Raw genomic sequence first — 24067 nt, forward strand, 5'->3', positions numbered from 1 at the left:
TACCCATCAGGAATCTGGTATCATTTGCGATAAGAGGCTCACATTTACCAAACAACCATTCATTGCTTATAGTATCAACTGACACAACTCAAGCTACTGGCATGGCAAATTTTCTGTGCTTCATCCAATTCCTGACATCGTTCTCACACTCACCCATGTCTACATTCACTCAAGATGCAACAGATCTTCTCCTACGATCTATGACACACCATGCTCTAGCACCAGTTTTCATGCGTTTACCACAGTGTACAAAGTGGTAATCCACACTCCATTCTTTGCACTGTGAAACTTTTCTTTTGTCAACTGACAAGACAGCTAAGGCTTTTCAGTGCATGGACACTTTCAATTTTCAGGACAACATTATGATAAACTGCACAATTCTCTGTACACTTTACTTCGTATTGGTGTTGCACGAGTTTCATTCTGATTACCCATGGAAGTCTACGAGAAGAAAATGTGACCTTACATGCATAGAGTGTTTTAGGGGTCCAGACCTTTACCCAATATTCACCTTACGAGAGAACAGGATGAGCATTTTGTAGCAATAAAAAGCATATGGGACGAAGGCAAGGTTTAGACTCTTGGGTTTGATTTTTTCTTAGCACGGGTTGTAAGCCAAACATTGATCCTGGTTTATAGCATACCAAACAAGGTCGATGGAATAACGAGTTGGAGATAAAAATCAGATTAACTGTCTCCAGATGGAAGAGAATTTTACCAACCTCTGCTGTGCTTGCTCCTCTGACCTTCTGCCAGTCCATTATAAAATGAAAGACTTTCAATTTTTACAGAAGCACTGGAAGAATTCGACACGATTTCACAAAAGGCAGTGTAACAAAAAAAAAAAAAACTGCAACATACAATTAACACAGTCTTGCAGTCTCTCTTACCTGATTTAAATAATTTAGGCACTTCTCAAGGCACCACAGGCAGCAGATGCACGATTTCAGCATGCAGCGGGCACACGCATTTTCCTGAAGGAAATAAATGCAAGATTCATCAAAATGCAATAATTAAAAAAACACACAAATTTGGGAGAGTCGGTGGGAAAGAGGCTACCACTGAGCATCATCACAGAGGCTTCCCAACACTATTTCTATGAGCTTCCCATCCTGTTACACTATTATCTAGTTAAAACTATACATTTGTTTCCAGCATTCTATGTAGCACTTGTGATTTACTTGCCTAAGGGCACATGATTTATTTAATTATTTATTTAGAACATCAATGTCTCAACTGGCAACACACTCGGACTCAGATTGGCCAGACTGATTAAAATGCTTTGGATTATCGAACTCTTGCATAAGTCTTCTTTATTTCTTGTTCCCATAAGAGTCTTCATTATTTTCTAGGCATTGTTTATCAGCTGTGCTTGGTGCTCATGTCTGCCCGGACGCCTCTGTTTCAACTACATTTTCAATAGTGTTTGGGTGGTTTGCCAGTGTATTCCTAGTGCTGGGTCGGACCTCTTAGCCTCCCGTCCAATGAACTGGACAGTGTTGAGCACGTGCCCAACAGATCCCGTTTAAAGCATCAGACTTGTTTTCTCATCATCTTCTGACAGCCAGGAATTGGATGGCAGGTGTTACCGGCCTCAGACCTGCAGTTACCTCTCCCAAATATCCTTAAATAAATACCCACTGGAGGGTTGTACCAGAGTGATTATACTCGGCCCCCTTAATTTCTCCACCCTGGTCTATGCCATTACAGGATTCTCACTGCAGCAATCTTAGGCAGGAAACTAGTGTTTACATACCCATTTAGTAGCTGGCACATTCATTGCCATTTTATAAACAAATCCTTAATGTACAAAGGCTTTTTTCAAACGTATTTTTATTAGGTTTTGCATGGAAGATATAACAGCAACCCCCACCGCCCCTGCTCTCCAGGCGCACACACACAGTTCCACCTGTCCCACAGAAAAAGGCAGAAAGGATTACGAGATGTCCAGAAGATGCAAATTGTGCGGGCAGTATTGTACTAAATAGTCCCCCTGCAAAATGTCCAGCATTGGGGTCCACTCCAGCGAGAACTTGGCTTGGTTCCCCTGAATGGTGTAGGTAACCCATCCCAAGGCTACAACATTCCAGAGTTTATACAACCAGTCTGCTAACCCTGGGGGATCCGACGACTTCCATTTCTGAGCAATAACCAGCTGAGCCGAATGTAAAAGGCCTTCCTTTTGTGTTTTGGCCACATTTTATTATCCGGGCCTGCCACCCCCAGTAGGGTTATCCAGTCTGCCCTGTCCGACTCCATGCCATAGATATCCCTTATGATCTTGTTGACTTCTTCCAAGAAGGTCTGTATCACCGGGCAGGTGCCCCCCCCCCCCAAACAGCCCCACACCCACTCCAGCACTGATCAGAGATATTGGAGTTCAACCTGTGTAGCCTCTCTGGGGTGTAGTGCCATTGATACATAAGCTTCAACCAGAATTCCCTAATCTGAATTGACGATGCCAGGCGGGCGATGTCCAACCATCTAATGTGTTCTCCCATCTGATTTGGAATGGCAGCTGTTTAGGCAGGGGAGCGTCCACAAGGAACCTGTACATTTGCGAGATTAAACGTTTATCCATCGGGTTTGATATTAGAAATTTTTCAAAAGGGGTGAGGGTCCCGATAGCAGCTGCCCGATTAGGGGGAGCCATGATCCAGTGGCGGACCTGGTAATATGGGAAGTGTTGAGATTCATGCAGACATAGCTCCTCCTTACAGGTAACAAATGATTTCAACTCCTCCACCTGGAACATATCCCTAAATTTGACACAACCCAGTCTTCCAGTGGGGGAATGCGCACGTGTCCAGGCCCGGGGAGAACTGCGGATTGTCAAAGAGTGGTGTGAATGGGGAGGGGAATATTGTGATGTGGTGTCCTTTACCACTTTTGTGATGTCGCCGAGATGGATATTACGGGGTCCATCTGCTCCCGGCAGCCATCATTTTCCCCCCCCATGTCCGGTCCTGCTACTGCCCTCTCCATTTGCACCCATCTCTTATCCTTATTGTCCCCAAACCAGTCCCTAATGACCCCGAGCTGCACAGCCCAGTAATATTCCTGGAAGTTTGAGAGGCCTCATTAGGGTTCTCAGTGCGATTCAGGGTGTTTTGTTCAGCCAGATGTATTTGGAGATCAGTTTAAGGATCTAAAGAAGGCAGACGGGATGGGGATAGGGAGAGCCTGAAATAGGTATATGGTTCGTGGAAGTATGACCATTTTAATGGCGTTCATTCTCCCTAGCCAGGACACCGATGGTGGGGACCATGTCTGTAGCTGCACCCCGAATCTGAGCCAGCAGCGGATGGAAGTTTGCCTCATAAAGCCCCTTTAACAAACGTGTGATGGTCACCCCTAAGATCTGGATGCTACTGGATACCCACTTGAGTTGTGTTGCTGCTTTCGCCGCTATCAAGTCTCCCTGTCTAATCTAAAAGGTTCAGAATTTCTGACTTTGTGATGTTATTTTTAGCCCTGCGACCTTACCGAACACCTCCAACTCCCCTGGGAGGGAGGAGATTGGTTCCGTGAGTGAGAGCAGCAGGTTGTCCGCGTATGCCATGGGCCTATAGTCCTCCCCCCGAAGGGGATGCCCTTGATTGTGTCTAGGTTACGGAGTCTCATGAGAAACGGCTCCAGGTGCAGTGCGTAAAGCAAGGAGGAGAGGGGGCAGCCCTGCCTTGTTCCCCTCTGGAGCAGGACCAGAGATGAAAGCTGGCCATTCACCAACAACCGTGCCATGGGGTGGGCATAGTTTGCCCGTATCATTGCTATGTATTTAGGGCCGAACCCCATGCCGTGAAGCGTATTGAAGAGAAAGGCCGATTCGACCCAGTTGTATGCCTTCTCTGCATCCAAAGAGACCAACACTGCTGGATCCACCTTTCTTCACAACCTTTCCTAGCACATGTCAGATTCTCTGGCGATTATTGTGTGTTTGGCGGCCCTTTATAAAAATCAGTCTGATCCCAATGGACCAGTTCTGGGATCAGCTGCACTACTCTTTTCGCGGGAATCTTCGTATAAATCTTGGCATCTGTGTTTATAAGTGCGATAGGGCGGTAAGGTGGGATCCTTCCATGCTTTGGGGAAGGGAACCATCTTGGCCTCTGCCATAGTCAGTAATTCTGCCAGACTGCAAAGGAATGAAATAGGGCCTCCAGTTTGGGAGCCAGTCACCCCAAAGCACTTATAGAAGGAAGATGGGAAGGCGTGAGGGCCCTGCGGGAGGTTTGCTGTTGTGAGTATGATTTCATCCCGTCAGATGTCCCTCTCTAAGGAGTCTCTATCTAGGGACGCAAGAATCTGTAGAGGTGCGGACTCTATATACTCCCGCTGCAGACTCGGATCGGGGTGATCTGATGCATAGAGAGCTGAATAATAGGCATGAAATAGTGCTACTATATGTTCTGTGGCAGTAACTCTATTGCCCGGTGTGGAGTCAATCGCCTGGATGGTTTGCACCACATTTTTTGCTGTGACTGTCTCGCTAGGAGTTTATCTGCCTTGTTGGTCTTGATATAGTACCTTTGTTTCAAGTAGAGCAGACTCTTTTCTGCTTGTTATGTGTGGAGGAGATCAAGCTTCCCCTTAACAAATCTATATTGCCTGTGCAGGTCTGGGGTAGTGCCGGTCTCCATTCTGTGCATGATTTGCTTTACCTCAGCTTCAAGTTCCGATTCCATTTTCCTCCTAAGCCGTGTTCTATGTGCTTTGGCTGTGTTAAGTTACCCCCTCATTGTTGCCTTGAACGTGTCCCAAACCACTCCCTTCTGGTGTGTGCGCCCCAGTTATTTTTTTAAAAATGCTATTTTATCTTCTATGGATTCACACGTGGGCTGATCGAGAAGTAGGGCCTTTGGGAACGAGCAGGTCCAAAGCCTGGGTCGCTGTGTGGGAACCTTCAGGACGCAGGTAAGCTGGCATGGTCTGAGATGTTCATGGTATGGGTATCCATTGCTGAAACCTTCCTGATGGGCGTGGCCGAGGCCCAGACAATCGATTCTAGAGAATGATTTGTGCACGTGAGTAGTGTGTATACGAGATTTCATCGTCTCTTAGCGAGGTCGAGACATCCCCAAGGGTCAGCCGATGCAACTGCGCGTTGAGGGCTCGCGAAGCTGGGGGGGTTGGGAGTACTTTGTCCCTAACTGGATCCCAAGCTATGTTCAGATTCCCCAGGAGAATTGTGTCCCCTCTGCCAAAGTGCTCAAGTTTAGAGATGACCATTTTCAGGAACCCCTCCTGGCCTACGTTCGGTGCATTAATCAAGGCCACCATAAGCCTGAGCAAGCAGAGTTTTAAGAGAAGAAACAGGTAGCAGCCTGCTGTGTCAGAAAAGGACTTCAGGAAAGACACCTGTGCATACCGTTTACAAGCACTAAGGACCCCTGCCCTCTTCCCCTCCCACGTTCGCCTGCAGGATCTTGGGTTATTGCCCTTGCTTTAGCTTGTGTTTGTCCTGTCTCCTAATGTGGGTCTCCTGGAGAGCCACCAGGTCTGGTTGGAATTTAGAAAGGAGACCTTCCAGCTTCCGTCTCTTGGCTGGGGTATTTAAACCCTGGATATTAAGTGTCAGAAACTGAAATGCAGTTCCATCTTAGTGTGGCTATGTACCCCAATGCTTGCCCTAATGCTAGGTGGTACCTACTTGTGGGTGCTTTCTGTGTGTGCCACCGTTACACCCCACGGATGTGGCCCCCCCACTTTCTCCCACCCTCTCATCCTCCCATCATCTCCCTCGTCAGGCTTCTTCCCCCGACTGGTACCTTGCCGGTAATCTGGCTGCATTTCCTGGCACAACCAGTGCCGGGCCCTTTAGGTGCGGTTGATACCCCCCCCCCTCTTGTTTCTTTTAGACCAAACCGTTCACCATTCCCAGCTTCTTGGTTTGCTTTGACCGTTTATGGAAGGTGTGCTTGTAGTCTACAGTTCTTCCTCAATGCCCAACAGCTTTGCCCCCCCCTCCTCCAGCGAGTCAATCCTTCGCTGTTTTCCCTGTCACTCAAATACCATCCCAAATAGGAAGGTCCATCTATAGCGGATGTCTTTATCTCAAAGGGCCCTCGTGACCGGTGCCGTTTGTTTCCTCTTCGCCAGTGTGGTTAGGGATAGATCTTGAAACAGAGTTATATCTGCTCCGTTGTACGAAATTTGATTTGCATTCTTTGCTGCCCCCAAAATCTTCTCCTTCGTGGAATAATCATGTAGGGCTGCTAGGACATCCCTTGGCTGAGCCCCTGGGTCTGATTTGCATGGGCCCACTCTGTGTACCCTGTCCAGTCGGACTTCCGTTGCCATCTCCCCCTCCAGCAAGTCTGTGAAGATGTTGTGGACAACTACTTTCAGATCCTTATGACCATCCTCAGGCAGGGATTTTATGCAGATATTTGATCTCCTAGACGTGTTTTCCATGTCCTCCGCCTGTAGTTCGAGGTAGTGCGCTGCACTCCCCAATTGTTCCAGCAGCACCTCCGACTTCCTGGCATCATCTGCTAACTCGTGGAGTGCCCTTTCATTAACGTCCACCCTCTCCTCCAATTTGCTTACATCTGTCTTTGTTTCTTGCAGGGCAGCTGCCAAGTCTCCCCCCCCCCTCATTTTGTCCATTTGAGTTTGGACAGTGTTGGTGATCTTATCGCCGAATTCCATGAAGAATTGCTTAAGGACTGAGTGGGTAATTGCCTGGTCCTACATTTCGAGTCATGGACGGTCTTTTGCTGTCTGAGTTCTCCTGCATTTGCCTGTGTGGTGGTGTGGAGGCCAATCCATGCCCCACATCCGTTGAATACCACCCCTCCTGGGCTTTCTTTATGCCTTTTGCCGCCTGGAGGGGTCTTTCCACCTGGATTTTGACATTGCCCCCTCCGAGAGGGGATTCGGTGGTGGGGGGTGGTGCTCACCTTTTATGATGGGAGCAGCCCAATCCTGCCCTGGGTTTTCCAATCTCGATGTGCCGCTGGTGGGGGGTGGTGTGGGGGGAATGGGCCCGAGGTCATCGGGGGGGGGGGGGGGAGACGGTGGCTGAGGTTGCGTCCCCAGTCTCAGTCTTTAGGAGCCTCTTGTCCCATTTATCTGGCAGCTGACTTGAGGGCATTGGGCTTCATACGGGGCGAGCCGGCCCTGGAAGACCCATTTGGCATGACAGGGCACTTGGATTACTGCTGCGCTGAGAGGCGGGGGGAATTCCCCTCTGTGTACCCCCGCAAAACCTTTGTGCGGCCTGTCCCCACTCTTTCAGAGTGGGGGTTCTCCTCTTCGTCCTGGCCGTTGCTTCGTGGCCTTCACCCTATGGGTCTCCCCAACAATGCCCTGGCTTTCCCAGGTCTCACACGCTACCAGAGTCATAAGGGGGCCGCGGGGAGGTGGGGGGGGCTCAGCGTTGTATCACTGATGGTGCAATTGGGCCTCCGCAGGGCTCTTATGGGTCTGGGCCCGGTTTACAGCTGAGGTGAGTTGTCAGGTCTCGCCGCTGGAGCCCTGCCCCCCCCCAGGGTACGGGGGTGCAGCACACCATAGTGTCAATGTATGCCGGTGGTCACCCACTCAGGAGGGGGGGGGGTGTCCGCTGCGTGTTCCACTTCACGGGTCAGAGTTATGGCTCACCTTGTGTGCCCCGGCCGACACTAGGCGTCTCCTCCTGTCTCCACTTCAGTTGTAAAGGGCTGTCTTCTGCGTCGCCCTCCAGGTCCTCCTACGCCGGTGGGTTGTCCTGGCAGCCCGCCGCTTCTCGGCTCCTACAGTGAGCTCACTGCACTCTGGGGGCGGCGTGCCCAGCTCCGGCGCCTCACTGCACTTAACACCTCACAATCCGCTCTCCAGATTTCAGTCTCCCTGTGGTCCGCTCTCTCGCCCCGCATATGGCGATGGTTGCTCCAGTCTGGCTGCTCACCCGTAGCGTGCCTCCCAGCGAGCTGCAGCCACCGCAGAAAATATTGGGCTTTGGGCCCTGAATGCCACACCGCCAAGCCCCCCACAAGGAGGCTGACCTGAAAGCTATAGATTGCCTGGGGAGGGTCAGCCTATAACAGCATTACCCCCCCCAACTGGTCTCAGGGGTTCGGGAGCGCATCGATCACGGTCCACTCCGTGCAGGCCATCTTGGAATCCTAAATGTACTGTTTTAATTCTGAACGTCTGCCCTTATTTTGTGCCATGCTCTAATATGTACAGTCATATTCTGTCCATTCCTAATTCCAACTTCATTATGTCCTTTCAAAAAGACAAAAGAAGGAATCAACAACCATAATCAGGAGAGGTGGGACCCCTACTGACCTCCAACTCTTGGCTCTGCCCACAATAGGATAGGTTTCTGGATGCCATTTACAATAAAAGTCATTCAAACCTCAAATTGACAGAATGTGTGTGATAATGGCAAAGACTACTGCAAGGGTTTCATACATTAGAACTGCAGTGTTTGCAGCAGAGCAATGTTTAAGTCAAACGCAAAACTAATCTCAAAATAGTTCACTTTTCCCGATCAGTTTGAAGGCAATGCAGTGTGAACCTAGCTTTGAACCTCTTTATACAGCAAGATGGTACAATAACATGGACACAATCAGAAGAGCAGCTAATTAAGGGTACACTTGGAAGATGAAGGAGAGGGGAATGGAGAAAGTAACGGGCAGGATATCCAGGCAGACATGCCAGTTCCACGCTCCTGAAGTTTAACTTTAAATGCTCCTCAGTATTTCATGGGTATACACGCATTTCGCCGAATGAAATGTCATCGTGGGACATTTCATCGCCGGAATTCTCATCGCCAGAAACCCTTTTTTAAAAAAAAATATTTTTGGGGGGTGTTTTGTGCGGGTTGGGGTATGATCAGCGCCTCGATGCCTGCGGGCTGTGTGAGCGCTTTATAAATGTAAAAAAAAAAAAAAAAAAAAAAAAAAAAAATTATTAAAGTAGGGGGTGGGTCTGGGGGGGGGAACCCCCCCTTGAAATAAAAAATAAAAAAATGCACGGTTTCTGGCGATGAGATTTCGGCGATGAAATGTCCCACAATGACATTTCATATTTCATGTATGGCAAAATAAGCAAGTGGATTCCTGAAATCGGGTAACTGCAGTGGAATTTGGTTCCCTCAGAAGAATACAAATTTGAAGCCGTCAGTAGGAGCCAATCTTTTATTCGCTTTACAGGAAGTTTCATAAAGGAAAGCAGCTGACATGACCCAGAATTTCTGAACATGCAATGCACTCGGGAAACGTTAAAGGCAAACTTTGGTAAATGGTATTGCAGAGGTTGTAAGGACTATTGGATGAAACCAACATTGCACAGGTTTTAATAGTGGCTATCTTCATTGTGGCTATGGTATCTGTGGTGTTTTCACCACATTCGTTTGTTTTTTTAATCCCCTATCCATTAAAAAAAGCACACAAAAAACCGCCAAAAATAGCTATAGTGAAAACACCAGGGTTAAAATAGACATGGTGAAAATAGCCGCGATTAAAATGTTAATGTTAAAGGATATTTGTAAGGGTAACCAGTTTAAAGAATTGACAAAGACATCTCTACACCAGATCTATTTAGAAGCAACATATAGATAACATCATCCCACTCATCAGACTGCAGAAAAATTATGCCTTCCGCCCCGAGAGTAACCCCAGAGGACTCTTACTTTTCCTTTGAGCTGGCTATGAATGTACATGAGGATCATGCGTGGGAGCTTCACCAGCGTGATTATAAACGCCCCTTTGGCCACTGTGCCAAGATGGTAACGCAGGAGACGGTTTACAGAGCCCAGGATAGGTGTAAACGGTAGACGACTTTTATCCCTGCAAAGAAATAACACGGCATGGGCATGGTCAAAAACGTTGCATGCACAAAAATAACTGCAGCTGTATAGAGATTACTCATCCAGCACCATACAAAGCAAGCATTTTCTGGGCATACAAACTTTCCAGTACCAATTTAAATCTCCTGTACGTTTTCGCAGCTTATATATGTAATATTGACATATTGTTAAAAATGTAATGGTCACTTGAAGCATATACATTTCACTTTATGAACTAACCATTCCTAAAAAACGAAAAAACTATTAATGGCGATCAGCAACCCCCTTAGCTGCTGTTGTCCCTCGAACCATGGGGGATGTTATGGCCCTGGCACCACATTTGCAGACATCCCCTGAGCTGTGCTAGGTCTGTACGTGCATCCCATGAGAGGGCTCCAGCCTTAGGCCCTATGTATGGGGATTAGATTGACCGGATGATGCAGGGCAGAAGGAGACGTGCCTGGCCCAGCACCCAGCCTCAAGACAATGGCAAGACAGGCTGTGTATGTAAAGATCATGGCCCTTGCCATCAGTTACCAGCATGGTGGTAAGGGTAAAAACAAGTAGTATTTAAAATGACACCTATTTATTAAAATATCAGTTACAGGTTGGAACAGTGGAATAATAACGGCACTGGGTACACAAAATGCAATACCCGAGGGGAAAATTAGACTTCTTTACCCAATGCAATACTTCCCATTTACTCCATGGCATAATTATCTCATAATCTGATGAAACAAGCTTTTTCAAATACTTCTTGTTTCTACTGTTGCCACAACACCTGTAATGAAGCTGTAGGTTTCTTTCACCTCAGCTCATGGCCATGTTGGGATCTTAAAGGTGACGGCCATCGTCAATCACGTGAGCCTTCACCACCCTCCTTCTCCCCACCAAGCACTCCAATAAGTTTGGAGGAATTTTCCGGGACACTATCCTGGAACCAGGAAGTCAGATTGAATAGGTTCCCGCCTATGCCATTGCGCACAAGGACTCAGTGAAAGTAGAGGCTCCCCTAGTTACTCTACAGTGCTGTCTTATTTATCAAAATGTATTTCAAGGGAGACTACCAGGGGGCACGGCAAAGATGGCAGTACAAACAGGCTCTGAGGAAGTACCTCGTTGTGCCCTGAAGTGTTGCAAACACAGCGTTTCCCGGGGACGGAAGCCTTCCGCGTTGAAGTCCATCCTGGGGAACAGTGCCCAGCGCCGATGGATGTGTGCAGAGACCGAGCTGGGCGTGTTTGGGGCAGTGACCGGAGGTCGACCGGCCAGTCATTGACTTGGCTGTACTAAAGAGCGGAGCGAAAGGTAGCCCGGCGACAGGCCCCAGAATCCACCGAACACGGTACAGTGGCTCCCCCAGTTCCTCCACATCGCTGTCTTATTTATCAAAATATATTTCAGGGGAGACCACCAGGGGGCACGGCAAAGATGGCAGTGTAAACAGGCTCTGTGAAAGTACGCCGCCATGCCCTGAAGTGTTGCCAGCACAGTATTTCTCGAGGCGGAGAGCCTTAGGGGTTGAGGTGCATCCTGGGGAACAGTGACCAGTGCCGGTGGATGTGTGCTGAGACCGAGCTGGAGGACAGCAAACTAGGGTAGCTGATGGAGGCCTGCAGTGTGATTAGGGCGGTGACCGGAGGGCTATTGTGCACTAAAGAGCGGTGCGGAAGGTAGCCTGTGACTTTGCGGCCCGGGGGTCCACCGAACATGATACTGTGGCTGCGGAAGGTCAGGGAGGTGCCGGATGTTGACAGGGAGTGCTCAGGGCAGGAGCAGAGAATCCCTGATGGAGCCAAGGAGGGAAGGCCCAGACCGCTGGCGGGAGGAGAAGAGCAGTGATAGCCACTTGGGAAGAGCAGTGTTCTACCTTCCGGTGCTGTGCACGAGGCATGCAGACACAGTATAGTGGTGTGTGCATGGGTGGGCCCTCCACTGCCACAGATCTCTGGTCTCTACGGTTAGGCCAGAAGGGGCTGGCAAGGGTGAATCCTGAAGCAGTAGACCAGTGGGCGCCCCACATGGAGAAGCGGATGCCAGGGACCGGCATAGCTGATGGCATTGATGATAACTGGACATAGCTAGAGGCGGAGAGCAGCTTCACTATTGTGGATACAAGCCTTCGGTGTAAGCTCACGCAACTGACAGAGTGGTTGTATTTTTGGGCCCTGAATTGGGGTAGAACGACTAGGAGTGGATGTCTTGTGTGTGTAACATCAAGATGGCGGCTCCGTGCAGGGGGAGGGCTTGAGGCCCTGCAGTCGAGTGCTCTCACCGTGATTAGAGATCTCAGGACAGAGGTGCAGACGTCCACAGTGGCGTAGAAGGAAAAGCTGGGCAAGGTGGAGGATCGATCTCTCTGGGGGATTCTTGAAACCCAGCTGGGCACAAAGATTAAAGAGCTAGAACAAAGGGAGAAGGAAGTCCGGAGTAAGATTGATGATATCGAAAACAGGGAAAGGAGGAATAATATCTTGCTATGTGGCTTGCCTCTGGCGGCTGGTGGGGCGCCCAGACAACTAGGTCGTGTGGAAGTCATGTTCAGGGTGCTGGTGGGGGTGTATGATTCCCGTTCCTTTAGGTTCGACAGGATCCCCCGAGGGGCCTAGATCGGTGGTGGTGGTGAAATGCCACCATTCTAAAGATGAGGAGTATATTCTACATGAAGCCAAGGAATTGACATCCTCCTAATGGGAAGGAACCCCAATCCCAATATATAGGGACCCATCAAATTACACGCTGGAGCAAACGCGTAAATGTCATCCGTTGACTGCATGGCTGCAGGAAGAGGAGATTCAATAGCGATGCGGCTATCCCTTTGTGTTGTTTAAATGAGGGGGGACAGTTTATGATAAGGGATGGAGACTTGGCGGAGTACCTATTACACAAACTGAAGGGGTTCCAATGGAAACCATTGGACGAAGGATAGGTACAGCTGAGAGAAGTTCACGGCCTTGACGCAGCCCTCAGGACACAAGAAGATGGCAGGCTACATGAAGTTCCCAAAAACAAATACTCCATCTAGGTTGGGAAGGGTTCATGTTGGTGGTTATGGGAAGGAGTGACACTTCAGAGACTTTCTTTAGAGTGTTTTGGCAGGGTGAATTTGTTACGTTTAACGGGGCTTGGAGGGCATGACTAATATTTTGTGTGCTTCTAAAAATTGCTGTACGACAGGTGTGGATGCGTATTTCCTGGTGGCCCGGGTTAAACTGGGTGTCTCTATGATTCTGGGTTGGGTGGTGTGCTACAGTTGGGGTTTGCTGGGGCTGGGTGGAAATGATTAACAGGTTAGGGGAGACTCTTTGGTGCTGGGACAAAGGAGACAAGACTTTTCATGGAGAATGCACAGTTGCACAACAGAGGAAGGTGCTTACTAGACCATAGGCGGTATCAGACTCGCAAAGCTGAATGTAAAGGGATTCAATTCACTGCATAAACATTCCCTACTCCTTCACGAATTCAAAAAGCAGAGATTTTTGTTGCTGTTTGTACACAAGATGCATTTTAAGAAGGGGAAGAATCCAGATTGCTTGGTAAAACTGTGGGTTAGTCCTTTTGAGTCTTTGAGGGGACACAGATGGGGGGTGGGAGGGCAGAAGGTTGGGATTCTTCCAGCTGAGACCTTTGTGCTTCGCAAGATCCAGATTAAACAGGAGATAGAGAGCAGATTGCTTATAGTTAATGGCAGCCGGGGGGGCACATCAAGTTACCCTAGCTACCCTCTACACTACTATAAGTGAGCAGCAGGAATCAGTGATGGAATTGACAGGGCGGTTGTCTGAGGGTGTTAACATAGGTGGGTGGTGACTTCAATTTGATGCAAGATCCTGCCCTGGACTGGAAGACTGAGAAGAGGGGTTGAGAGAGGGCCCCGCGAAGAGAACGTGGCTTTCACTGATCTCATTGAGGGTTATGGTTGGGTGGATGTCTGGAGGAACATATAGGGGCAGCCTGGGGGTATACTTTTACTCGGCCCACACAACATATATGAGTATTGACTTGCTCTTACACTGTGGAATAAGCTCCCGATTGGTGCAGGCTGTCCAGATGGAAACGGTAGCCTGGTCAGATCATGACTCTGTGCTTAGGTCACGTTCTTTGGATGGGGAAGGAAGAACTATTATCGTTGGCAATGTAATGATTCAGTGTTTAGTGGCTTGGTGTTTAGCAACTTCATGGAACATGAGATTGAGTTTTTATTTTATTGAATGATACAGAGGAAGTCCTCCCGAAAGCATGTGAGGGAGATTGCCAAGTCCACCTTTAGATGCCTCATTTTGGAAGGAGTTGCCAAGAAAAGGCAAAGGAATTTAATGGAGTCTAGGCTTAGGAAGGAGATCAATGCTATCAGGGTGCCATTGCCAAGGGCGGAAGGGAACACTAGAGAGTTTCTCCTCGCTGTTGGAAAAGAAACAGAAATTCCACTCCCTAACGTTGGGGCAAATTCACAGGAGCACAACACTCACTAAGCAGCGATTACAAGACGGGAGATGGAGTTAGCTCCATGCTGGCCAATCAGGTCCACTGTCACCATTACTGTATGCATTAGTGATGGAGCCATGAGCAGCCACAGTAGAAGGGACAGTTCCATTAGAGCGTTGGAGATTCAAGGCCGACCCTATAAACTGAGCCTTTTCACAGATGATGCATTGATGATGAACCTACCGAGTTTGCTGCCTCCTTTTCGGCAGGAGCTGGAGGCTATTTTTTATTAGTGTTATAGGATTGAAATTCAACATTACAACTTAAAAGCAATACAATAAGAAATTTAACAAGACAACATAACTTACCAAACAAAATGTTGCAATCATTATTACATACAATGCCTAAAAACTAACCGTTGCTAATAATTCCACTTAAAACCACGATGACAAAGACATTAAATCCATCGTAAAAATTGACTGACAGCCCAAGAAGAACAAGTTACTTTCTTACCTGGTAACGTTCTTTCGATGGGATGGTCCGACGACGTATTCCATATCTATGACAGGTAATGTCCACAGCTGTGCTGCTTCGGAAAATCGTCTGTGTCCTGCGTCGATGACGTCGATGCGCCGTCCCCGAGGACCTCCTCCAACGGCTGACGTCACCCGATGTGATAAGTAGGACGCACGACGACCGTAGCCTCAGTTGTCGTTTTTTCCCCCAGAACGTGTGCCACCAGTTTTCTGCCAGTCAGACACACAAGGCCTTGCGGAACGCAAGCTGCAATCGCAAAAGAAATTCTGCAGCGGGGAAGGTAGGGAGGGAGCGATATGGAATACGTCGTCGGACCATCCCATCGAAAGAACGTTACCAGGTAAGAAAGTAACTTGTTCTTCGAGGGGATTGGGTCCTCCGACGTATTCCATATCTATGACAGACTCCCAAAGCAGTACCAAGGCAAGGAGGTGGGAAAATAATTTAGAACACAAATTTAGCATGCCCAATCAAATTGCGGAACAAAGGACTGCCTTGCCAAAAACCAGATCCTGCCCTCGGATGGAATCGAGGGAGTAGTGACGTACAAAAGTATGTACTGAAGCCCAGGTGGCTGCATCACAAATGTGACGAATAGGAACACCCCTCTGCAGGGCAGTAGACGCAGCCACTCCCCTGGTAGAATGGGCCCGCAAGCCAGCCAGAGGGTCCTTACCCGCCAAGCAGGAACACTCGGAGATAGCTAAAATAATCCAACGAGACAAAGTCTGTCTCGTCACAGCTTGTCCCAAACGCTTTCCAGCGTAACCAATGAAAAGTTGATCGTCCATTCTGACCCGGGACATGCGTGAAATATAAAAGCTCAACGCTCTCCTAGGATCAAGCCTATGGAGCCTCTCCTCTTCCTTACCAGGATGTGGAGGAGGATAGAACGAAATGAAATTCCGAAACCACCTTTGGAATAAAGGAAGGACGAACTCTAAGGACAACCATGTCCTTATGAAACATAGTGAAGGGTGGCTTAACTGAAAGTGCCTGTAACTAACTCACTCTGCGAGCGGAAGTAATCGCAACCAAAAACACAGTTTTCAGAGTTAACAATCTCAAAGGGCAAGAATGCAAAGGCTCAAACGGAGCACCCATAAGAAACTTAAGAACAAGGTTCAAATCCCAACCGGGCACCAGAAAAGGTGACGGAGGGAACACATTAGTGAGCCCTTTCAAAAACTGAGAAATTAAAGGAATCTTAAAATAGGAACTTCAGACGAGCGCTTAAATATGGACAGCGCCGCCAGGTAACCTTTAATGGTCCCCACTTGCAAGCCCCTATGGGCCAAGGAAAGCAAAAAAGACAGAACCATGGGAATGTCACACTCAAAAGGATCCACATTCTTAACTTTGCACCAGTCGCAGAACTTTCTCCAACGGCAACGGTACAGAGACTTTGTTGCCGGCCACCTGGCCGAGAGCAACACCTCCATCACGTCTTCAGGGAGGTCCCAATCCTTATACCTCAACCTTTCAGAAGCCAAGCGTGAAGGTTGAGGGATCTGACCTCTGGAGGGAGAACCTGACCCCCCCCACCCGTGAGAGCAGATCGTCTCGGTAGGGAAGACGATGTGGAGGGCAGATGGACAAGTCGAGAAGGTTCGGGTACCACGTCCTCCGGGCTCACGCCGGAGCAAAGAGGATCATCCGGGAACCGAACCTCCGTAACCTCTGCAGTACTTGCGGGATGACGGGGACTGGAGGAAACGCGTACAGCAGTGGGAATGACCACTCCACCACAAACGCGTCTCCCAAGGCTCCTTTTGGAGGAAGTTCCCGCGAGCAGTACCTTTCGCACTTCCGGTTGACACTGGAGGCAAAGAGATCCACTTGAGGGGTCCCCCAAAGGGCGAAGATCTCCAGGAGAATCTCCTGAGCCAGCTCCCACTCGTGAGAGATCGTGCTCTGCCTCTCAGAGCGTCCGCCTTCTCATTGTCGTCTCCGGCCAGATGAACAGCCGTGATCGAAACTCCCTGCTGGATGGACCAGAACTCGAGCTGCATCGCCTCCCTGCACAGAGGAAGTGACCCTGCCCCCCGCCCCCTTTTATTGAGGTAGTGCATGGCCACCGTGTTGTCCGTTAGAATCAGGAGACTCTTTCCTCGCACAGTCGGCAGAAAAGCCTTCAGGGCAATCCTGACAGCCCTGAGCTCCAACAGATTGATATGGAGTCTGGACTCTGACGGAGACCAACGACCGCTGACTGTCAACTTGTTGGCATGAGCTCCCCATCCCGTGAGGGATGAGTTAGTCACGATCGTCACATCTGGCCAGGGCAGACAAAATGGGGCCCCCCTTCATCAGATTGCCTTCGACGGCCCACCACAGAAGGTCCTGGGCGACAGAGGGTGGCACCTGAACAGGGTCCGACAGCCTGCCGCAGGACTGAGACCACTGGAGCTTGAGTGCCCACTGCGAAGATCTCATCCGCAGACGAGCCTCTGGCACCAGAAGAATGCAGGACGCCATGAGGCTGAGCAGTCTCAAGAACTCGGACGCTGGGAGATTCTGGGCAAGTTTAAACTTGTGCATCTGCTGAATGTGAAGAGCCCTCACCTGGGGAGGAAAACACTGCCCCAGGGATGTGTAGAGCACTGCTCTGATGTACTGGAGCCGCTGTGTTGGCATCAAATGGGACTTCTCTAAATTGAGGGAGAAGCCCAGCTTGTGAAGGGAGTGGCAGGTGACGGACAGATGATCCAGGACTTGCTCGGGAGAGCTCCCCCTGATCAACCAATCGTCCAGGTAGGGGTAGACTTGAATCCCCCCCCTTTCCTGAGATGCGCTGCCACCACCACCATGAGCTTGGTGAAAACCCTCGGGCGGAGGTCAATCCGAACGGCAGGACCCAAAACTGAAAGTGTGAGTCGCCAACCGCGAATCTTAAGTACTTCTTGTGCTTGGGATGGATCGGCACATGGAAGTAAGCGTCCTTGAGGTCGAGAGACACCAACCAGTCCTGATGTTGAAGGGCCTGGAGGACTAGAGAGTAACCATCTTGAACTTGTCATTCCTGAGGAGTTTGTTCAAACCGCGCAAGTCCATGATGGGTCTCAATCCCCAGTCTTTCTTCGAAATCAAAAAATAAGGGGAATACCATCCCTTGTTCCTCGCCGCTACAGGCACCAGTTGTATGGCGCCTTTCTCCAGCAGGGCTTGAATTTCCTGCGCAAGGAGCGGATCCGGACTCTTCAAAGAGAGGTTCCCCGGTGGATTGTCGTGAGGCCTCTGCCGAAAGGGAAGACAGTAGCCGTGGGTTATGATCTCCAGAACCCACACATCTGAAGTAATGGCACGCCACTCTACAAGATGCTGTGCCAGCCTTCCCCTAACAGGCGAACCATGGGACCTGGCCTCATGACTGAGTGGTAGCGGCTGCGGCGTTGTCTGAGGGCAAAGAGGCACCTCGAGTACCCTGTTTTCCACCTCTGGCACTCTTACGGTGGCCTCTTTGACTGCTAGCTCTTCTCGCTTTACTGAAAGATGAGTAATAGCGAAAGGAACCTCCCCTACATTGTTGTCCCCTAGGACGAAAAGGCGGAGGTTGTCGAACTGCAGCGCCCAACGACTTCGCTGCAGCTTTGGAGGTCTGCAACCTCTCAAGACTCTAGTCAGCCTTGCTGCCAAAAAGATGTTCACCGTCAAAAGTCATGTTGAGGAGGCGGGACTGCACATCAGGAGTGAACCCAGACTTCCGCAACCACGCAAACCTGCGTATTACGGTGCTCGCCGCCATGGACCGGCTGACACAATCTGCAATGTCCAAACCCGACTGAACGGCCTCACACATGGCATCCTTGCCATCTTGATCCATAGCAAGGAAACCATCCCGTTCGTCCCCTTCAGGAATATGTTCAGCCGCTAATGCAACACAGTTCCACAGAGTGTGTGTGAAACGAGACAAGGCACATATGGAGTTGGCCGCCTGAAGCGCCATACCCCCTGAAGAAAACACTTTCTTCGTCCAGCCGTCAAAACGTTTGTCGTCCCTATCCGGAGGGATGGTAGGATACGACGCCTGCTTTGCCGGGGCCGTAGCCGCCTGCACCACCAAACTCTCCGGAGTGGGGTGCCTGGACAAGTAGCAGGGGTCGCTACTGGCCGGACGGTATTTTCGCGACAAAGACTTGCCCACTGCCGGGAGACTCTCCGGAGCAGTCCAAGCCGCCGCCACCCTTCTCTGCAGAGCCATATGAAACGGCAATACCGGGTCAGTGGGGGGACCAAGATCAAGGATGTCCGTGAGATCATCCTGAACGAACTCCCCTGGGGGAGCTGACCAACCCAAGTACTCTGTGACCTGAGACATAAGGCGCCGGTATGAAGAATCGGCATGAGTGCCAGGCTCCGGCCTACAAAACTCCACCTCTGGAGAGGTGTCTAGTCCACTGGCATCATGCAGTGACTGCCTCAGGTCATCAAACAGGCTATGGCCCGAGATAAGCTCAACTGGTACCGTAACCGGAACCAAGCCTTCATCAGAGCCTTCATCACCCTCTGAAATGTACTCCAGGCGGTGAGAGGAAGACACCTGGGGACCAAAGCTATGCCTGACCTTAGCCAGAGCCTTTCTAGGGGCTAACCCCATGCCACGGAGCCCCTCCGACACCACCGCCTCGAAAGAACGAGTCGGCACCGAGAGAATCGGTGTCGAGCGAATCGGCGTCAACGTCAGCTGCAGCGCCGCCAGCCTCGACGGTGTTGACACAGGCCTCGAAGCCAGAGCTCCAAGCGTGTCTCTCGACGACCTAGGTGCCGACAGCGGCGACGACGACCTCCTCGGAGGCGGAGCCTCGAGAGAAATCGTCGACGACCTCGGCGCCACAGGCGTCAACGTCTTCCTCGAAGACGGTACAGGATCACGCGGTCTCGAGCGCGTCGAGGACCGGGATCTGGAATGGGCATGGCGAGAACGGCTACCCTTGTCCGAGCGGGAGCTTTCTCGCGAGCCGTGCCGACCACCCAAGCCCGAAGGCGTACGAGCGGTGTCTCTCGACCAGTGCCGACGACCCCACTCGGAGGCGCGGACGGACCGGTGCCCTGCGATTCAAGAATCGCTAACATCTGCTTCCTGAAGGAAGCCCATTCCTCCGGTGTCGCTTGCATGGTGGGATAAGCGACCCGCCGACGGGTGGAGTCCTCGGGAGAGGACGGGGAAGGCGACTGATGCCGACGCTTCCGGGAATGCCTCGAAGAGGCGGAGGAGTGGCGAGACCGACTCCTGGAAGGAGATCCACTGGACTTCCGACGATGACGTGGAGAGTTGCCTCTCGAGTCATCCGTCGAAAGCCCCGTAGACCTCGACTTCTGGGGCTTAGACACACGACCTACCGACAGCAGCTTCTTGCGCTCCCGCAAGGCCTTGGCCGTGAGCGACTGGGAGTCGCCAGAGTCCGTATCGTGGGCCTCCCCGAGGCACCAGAGGCAGGCGTCGTGCGAGTCCGTGACCGACATCTTGGACCCACAGTCCCCGCATTTCTTGAAGCCCGGACGCGGGGTTGAAGACTAAGTAGACATCGTCACGAACAGGTCTTCACAAAACTGAACAGGTTCAACGAACCGAGAAGAATACAGCAAACTCCAAAGAGTCGAGGCGTACCGAGATTCACGAAGCGAACACGTTCGCGGAAAAAACAGAACTGAGGCTACGGGCATCGTGCGTCCTACTTATCACATCGGGTGACATCGGCCATCGGAGGAGGTCCTCGGGGACGGCGCATCGACGTCATCAACGCAGGAGCCGAAGATTTTCCGAAGCAGCACAGCTGTGGACATTACCTGTCATAAATATGGAATACGTTGGAGGACCCAATCCCCTCGAATATACGTTTTTGTATCCAACGCAAGATACATGAATTCATTATTTAATCAATTGATTTTCTCCATAGCAGGTTTCCAAATACTCTACGCACAGTTAGATGGCACTACTGATTGGCCAGAGCAGAGATATGACCAAAATGGATTCTCCTTGATTGATCGCATATCATGAACACATTTCCTGTATTGTACTTCATAAGATGATTCAAGGATACCACACAGTGTCAGCAAATTACTTGTCTCTATACTATTGTGGCACAGTCTATACATCCTCAATTGATATGCTGTATCACACCATGCCCATGCCAGTTATTGCCAAGAAAGGAAAACAAATAAATCACTGCTGCATTACAAATCGCTGAAGATCTACATAATTTGCAATTGTTAAAAATGTAAATGATTTCTTTGCATATCCAGATGTGTTTTTTAATGCAGCCAATGGTAATCTGTTTTGTAACCAGTCCCATTCAAGAGCTTTTCTGCACAGCTTTTTTTTGTTTAGCCAGTAGTTAATTTCTGGATTAGGGAGCAACTGGAGCTGCCAATGGAATTCTCTACAGGATATCACCAAGTCATTCAGAATCTTAAATGACCTAAAGTGGCCATTATTCAGCAAAACGCATAAGTCACCCAATAAAGTTTTCCTCAGCTGTCATCCATCTTAAGAGCCTCAACTACGCTTAATTTTATAATTGACATATATTGATGACATTCCCAGCTCCAATCTCATTGCTTCCACAGGAACCCCATTGCCCAATCCTAAAATTCTAAGCCACAAATTACCCTCAAGGGCCTTTAACCAGTGTAGTTCTTTCTCACAGTATACTTCCAATGCCCAAGTTATTCTAGGTACAATACAAGTTGCATAAAGTTTTATTAGGCCTCCCAAAGCGTTGTCAACTGCCATTCGAATAAAACTAATTGTTGTCATTAAGCTTTTTCGTGACATTCTCTTGCAAAGCTTTAGTACAATTTTGAGAGCACACCCATGTCCCTAGATAATGAAAGCATGTTACCTGCTGCAAAGCATATTCATCAACCTTCCATGTAAATCTATTGGATGATGGCTTTTTCCTACCCACGCACACATTATTTGCATCATTGTCAGTGGCATTCCCAGTTGGGACACAAGGCAGTACAGATCTAGACTATGTGAGCAGCCTAGCGTTTGTCATTAACAAGGAAGAGTTCTGATATTTTGGGGTTCATATTCCACAGAGGCTACATAACTTATTTGAGACCAACTATTTGCCTTTATGGGACAGGGTCCATGGTGAGTTGGATAGATGCGGTAAAATGACACCATCATGGATGGCATCATTCAATTGTATTAAGATGACGTTACTACTGAAATCGTTTTTTGTTTCAGATGCTCCCAACGGAGGTACCCCCAGACTGCTTTGTGTGGGTACAGCAGTCTCTCTTGCATTTTATCTGGTAGGGAGCGAGGCAGAGAATAGTGCATCAGACACCTATATTGCCTAAAGAGATGGCCGGGGTTAGTTTCCCAGACCTGAGTAGGTATTATAAAGCAGAACCATTAAGGGTAGTGGTGGATAATCTTGACCCGCTAATGGCCAAACAGTGGGTGAATATTGAAAATGCATTGATGGCACCAGTCTCTCTGGGTAAATGGTTGTGGGCTCCCAGGTCGAAGATACAGAGGCAAGTTCTGCAACATCCAGTTTTGGCAGTATTGTGGATGGTGTGGAAAGAAGCAAATCACATGAGGTGGCTCATGTCATGGCCTTCCCCGCTGAGTTGTGTCTGCCCACCTCGATAAGGGACATCATTGAGGAGCCTCTGGGTTTCCATAGGTGGCTTGAGGTGAGTTTGGGTAAAGCAGGACAGATTTGGGAAAGGGGACAGTTCCTACCTTTAGAGCAGCTGCAGGAGTGCATTAACATTGGGAATATCTCAGTGTTTCGATGCTTACAGCTAAAAGGTGCACTTAATGATTCGAGGTGGGGTGATAATCTGCAGTGGGTATGGACTCTGAAGTTACTCTGATGCAGAGGGTTTATAGCTAGCCTTTATAAGGAACTGCTCTTGGCAGAACCTCCTGGTATGGTTAAGGCGCAGCCAAATTGGGAAGCAGATCTCCGTAGGGACATATTGGACCGGCTTTGGTCCATCTGTCATATCGTCTCCTACTCTACAGCATCCCGCCCATATAGATGACTGGCCGTTAAGTTGCTTCACAAGTGGCATTAACCCCCCTATCCCACCCCCTACCAGTTGGCCAAAATGATGTACCTCCGGGTTAATTCTTGTTGTTGGAAATGCGGTTTCGCCAAGGCCGATTATTGTCACATGTGGTAGGGATGGGAAGACATTCAGAAATACTGACAGAATGGCTTGTCCTGGGTAAGGGAACTTGATGGGGTGGTCAGGGATAACTCTCCACTGTTTGCACTTTGGAGCGTTGAGGATGTAAGCAGGGAGAGCCAAGAGTATACCCAACATGCTTCATACTTGGTTGTGGCAGCCAGAGCCTGTATGGCCGAGCTGTGTAAAAGGTCATAGGTGCCAACAAATCGGGAGTGGCTCATGAAAGCACAGATGTATATTCCATGGAGTATTTAACTCACTTGCTTGATGAATCTAGAGGAAAGATTGCGGCGGGGTGGATCCCTTTTTTTGACAAACATGGTAAATAGGCTGACTTTTTGTCAGGGCCAGGGATGGGGAGTTACCGGGATTGCAGCGGTACGGCTTAAGATGGTGTTATCATGGATGTTGGTTATGACAAGAGCCTAATTCCCATGAAGATTCTTTTTGTGCGCTCACTTTTCTTGAAGTGCAAAATGTAATAAATTACAATTTAAAAAATATATATATATATATATATTTCAGGAATTCACGAATTACTACTAATGACATGAAATTGTATAGACACACCATCAATTGCATCCCCCAAAGGCAAATATGATGCAGTTTTAAAATTGGTTACGATAATTTGAGGTTTTAGACATTTATTTACAACCCATGTCCATCTTATTTTGTTTTGTATTTTAACATTTTAATTTGTTCAAATTGTACAGTGTTCTGATGCCCTGTGGCTTAGTTTGTGCTTCAGGTATTTTTTAAAAATAAAATAATTAAACCGTACCAAACATTTGTCTTATTTAAACGCTTACTATGTACACCATAAAATTATCAACTGGTGCCAGCAGCATGGAAAGAAAGCGGGTTGAGGTGTAGTGAGGGAGAAGGGAAGATTGAGAGAAAGGAAACTACAGGTTAAAAATACATTAATGTGAAAAGTCAAATATTATGAGTTAAAGTCTAGCGGGTCGGTAAATAGGTCAATGGTAGAAGAGGAGCGAGGAAAGGAGAAAAATGCAACAGAGGACAAGCAGGGCAGAAAACAAGATAAGTAGAACACATCTGGAGAATAAGTAGACAAAAATAAACTAGCTAAAACAGTCTGGTGGGAAATCCACGAAGAAACCATTGCAAGAATTCAGAGGTGGGAAAAGAGGAGAGTCGCAAGTCCAG

The 24067-nt window shown here is 49.1% G+C and overlaps 1 protein-coding gene across 2 annotated transcripts in view; it reads right to left on the bottom strand.

The window, feature by feature from the left end:
* SLC44A1 (solute carrier family 44 member 1) overlaps nucleotides 1-24067 on the bottom strand; it is an 889643-nt gene that overhangs the window by 53126 nt on the left and 812450 nt on the right. For both annotated transcript variants that reach the window (XM_069630839.1, XM_069630838.1), the window contains exons 11-12: nucleotides 9623-9779; nucleotides 891-974 (exon numbers count right to left, since the gene is read on the bottom strand). In XM_069630839.1, coding sequence (XP_069486940.1) covers nucleotides 891-974; nucleotides 9623-9779 — 241 coding nt within the window. The remainder of the gene's footprint in view (nucleotides 1-890; nucleotides 975-9622; nucleotides 9780-24067) is intronic.

This window comes from Ambystoma mexicanum, chromosome 6q, assembly GCF_040938575.1.
Source record: "Ambystoma mexicanum isolate Mex_15411 chromosome 6q, UKY_AmexF1_1, whole genome shotgun sequence".
NCBI lineage: Eukaryota > Metazoa > Chordata > Amphibia > Caudata > Ambystomatidae > Ambystoma > Ambystoma mexicanum.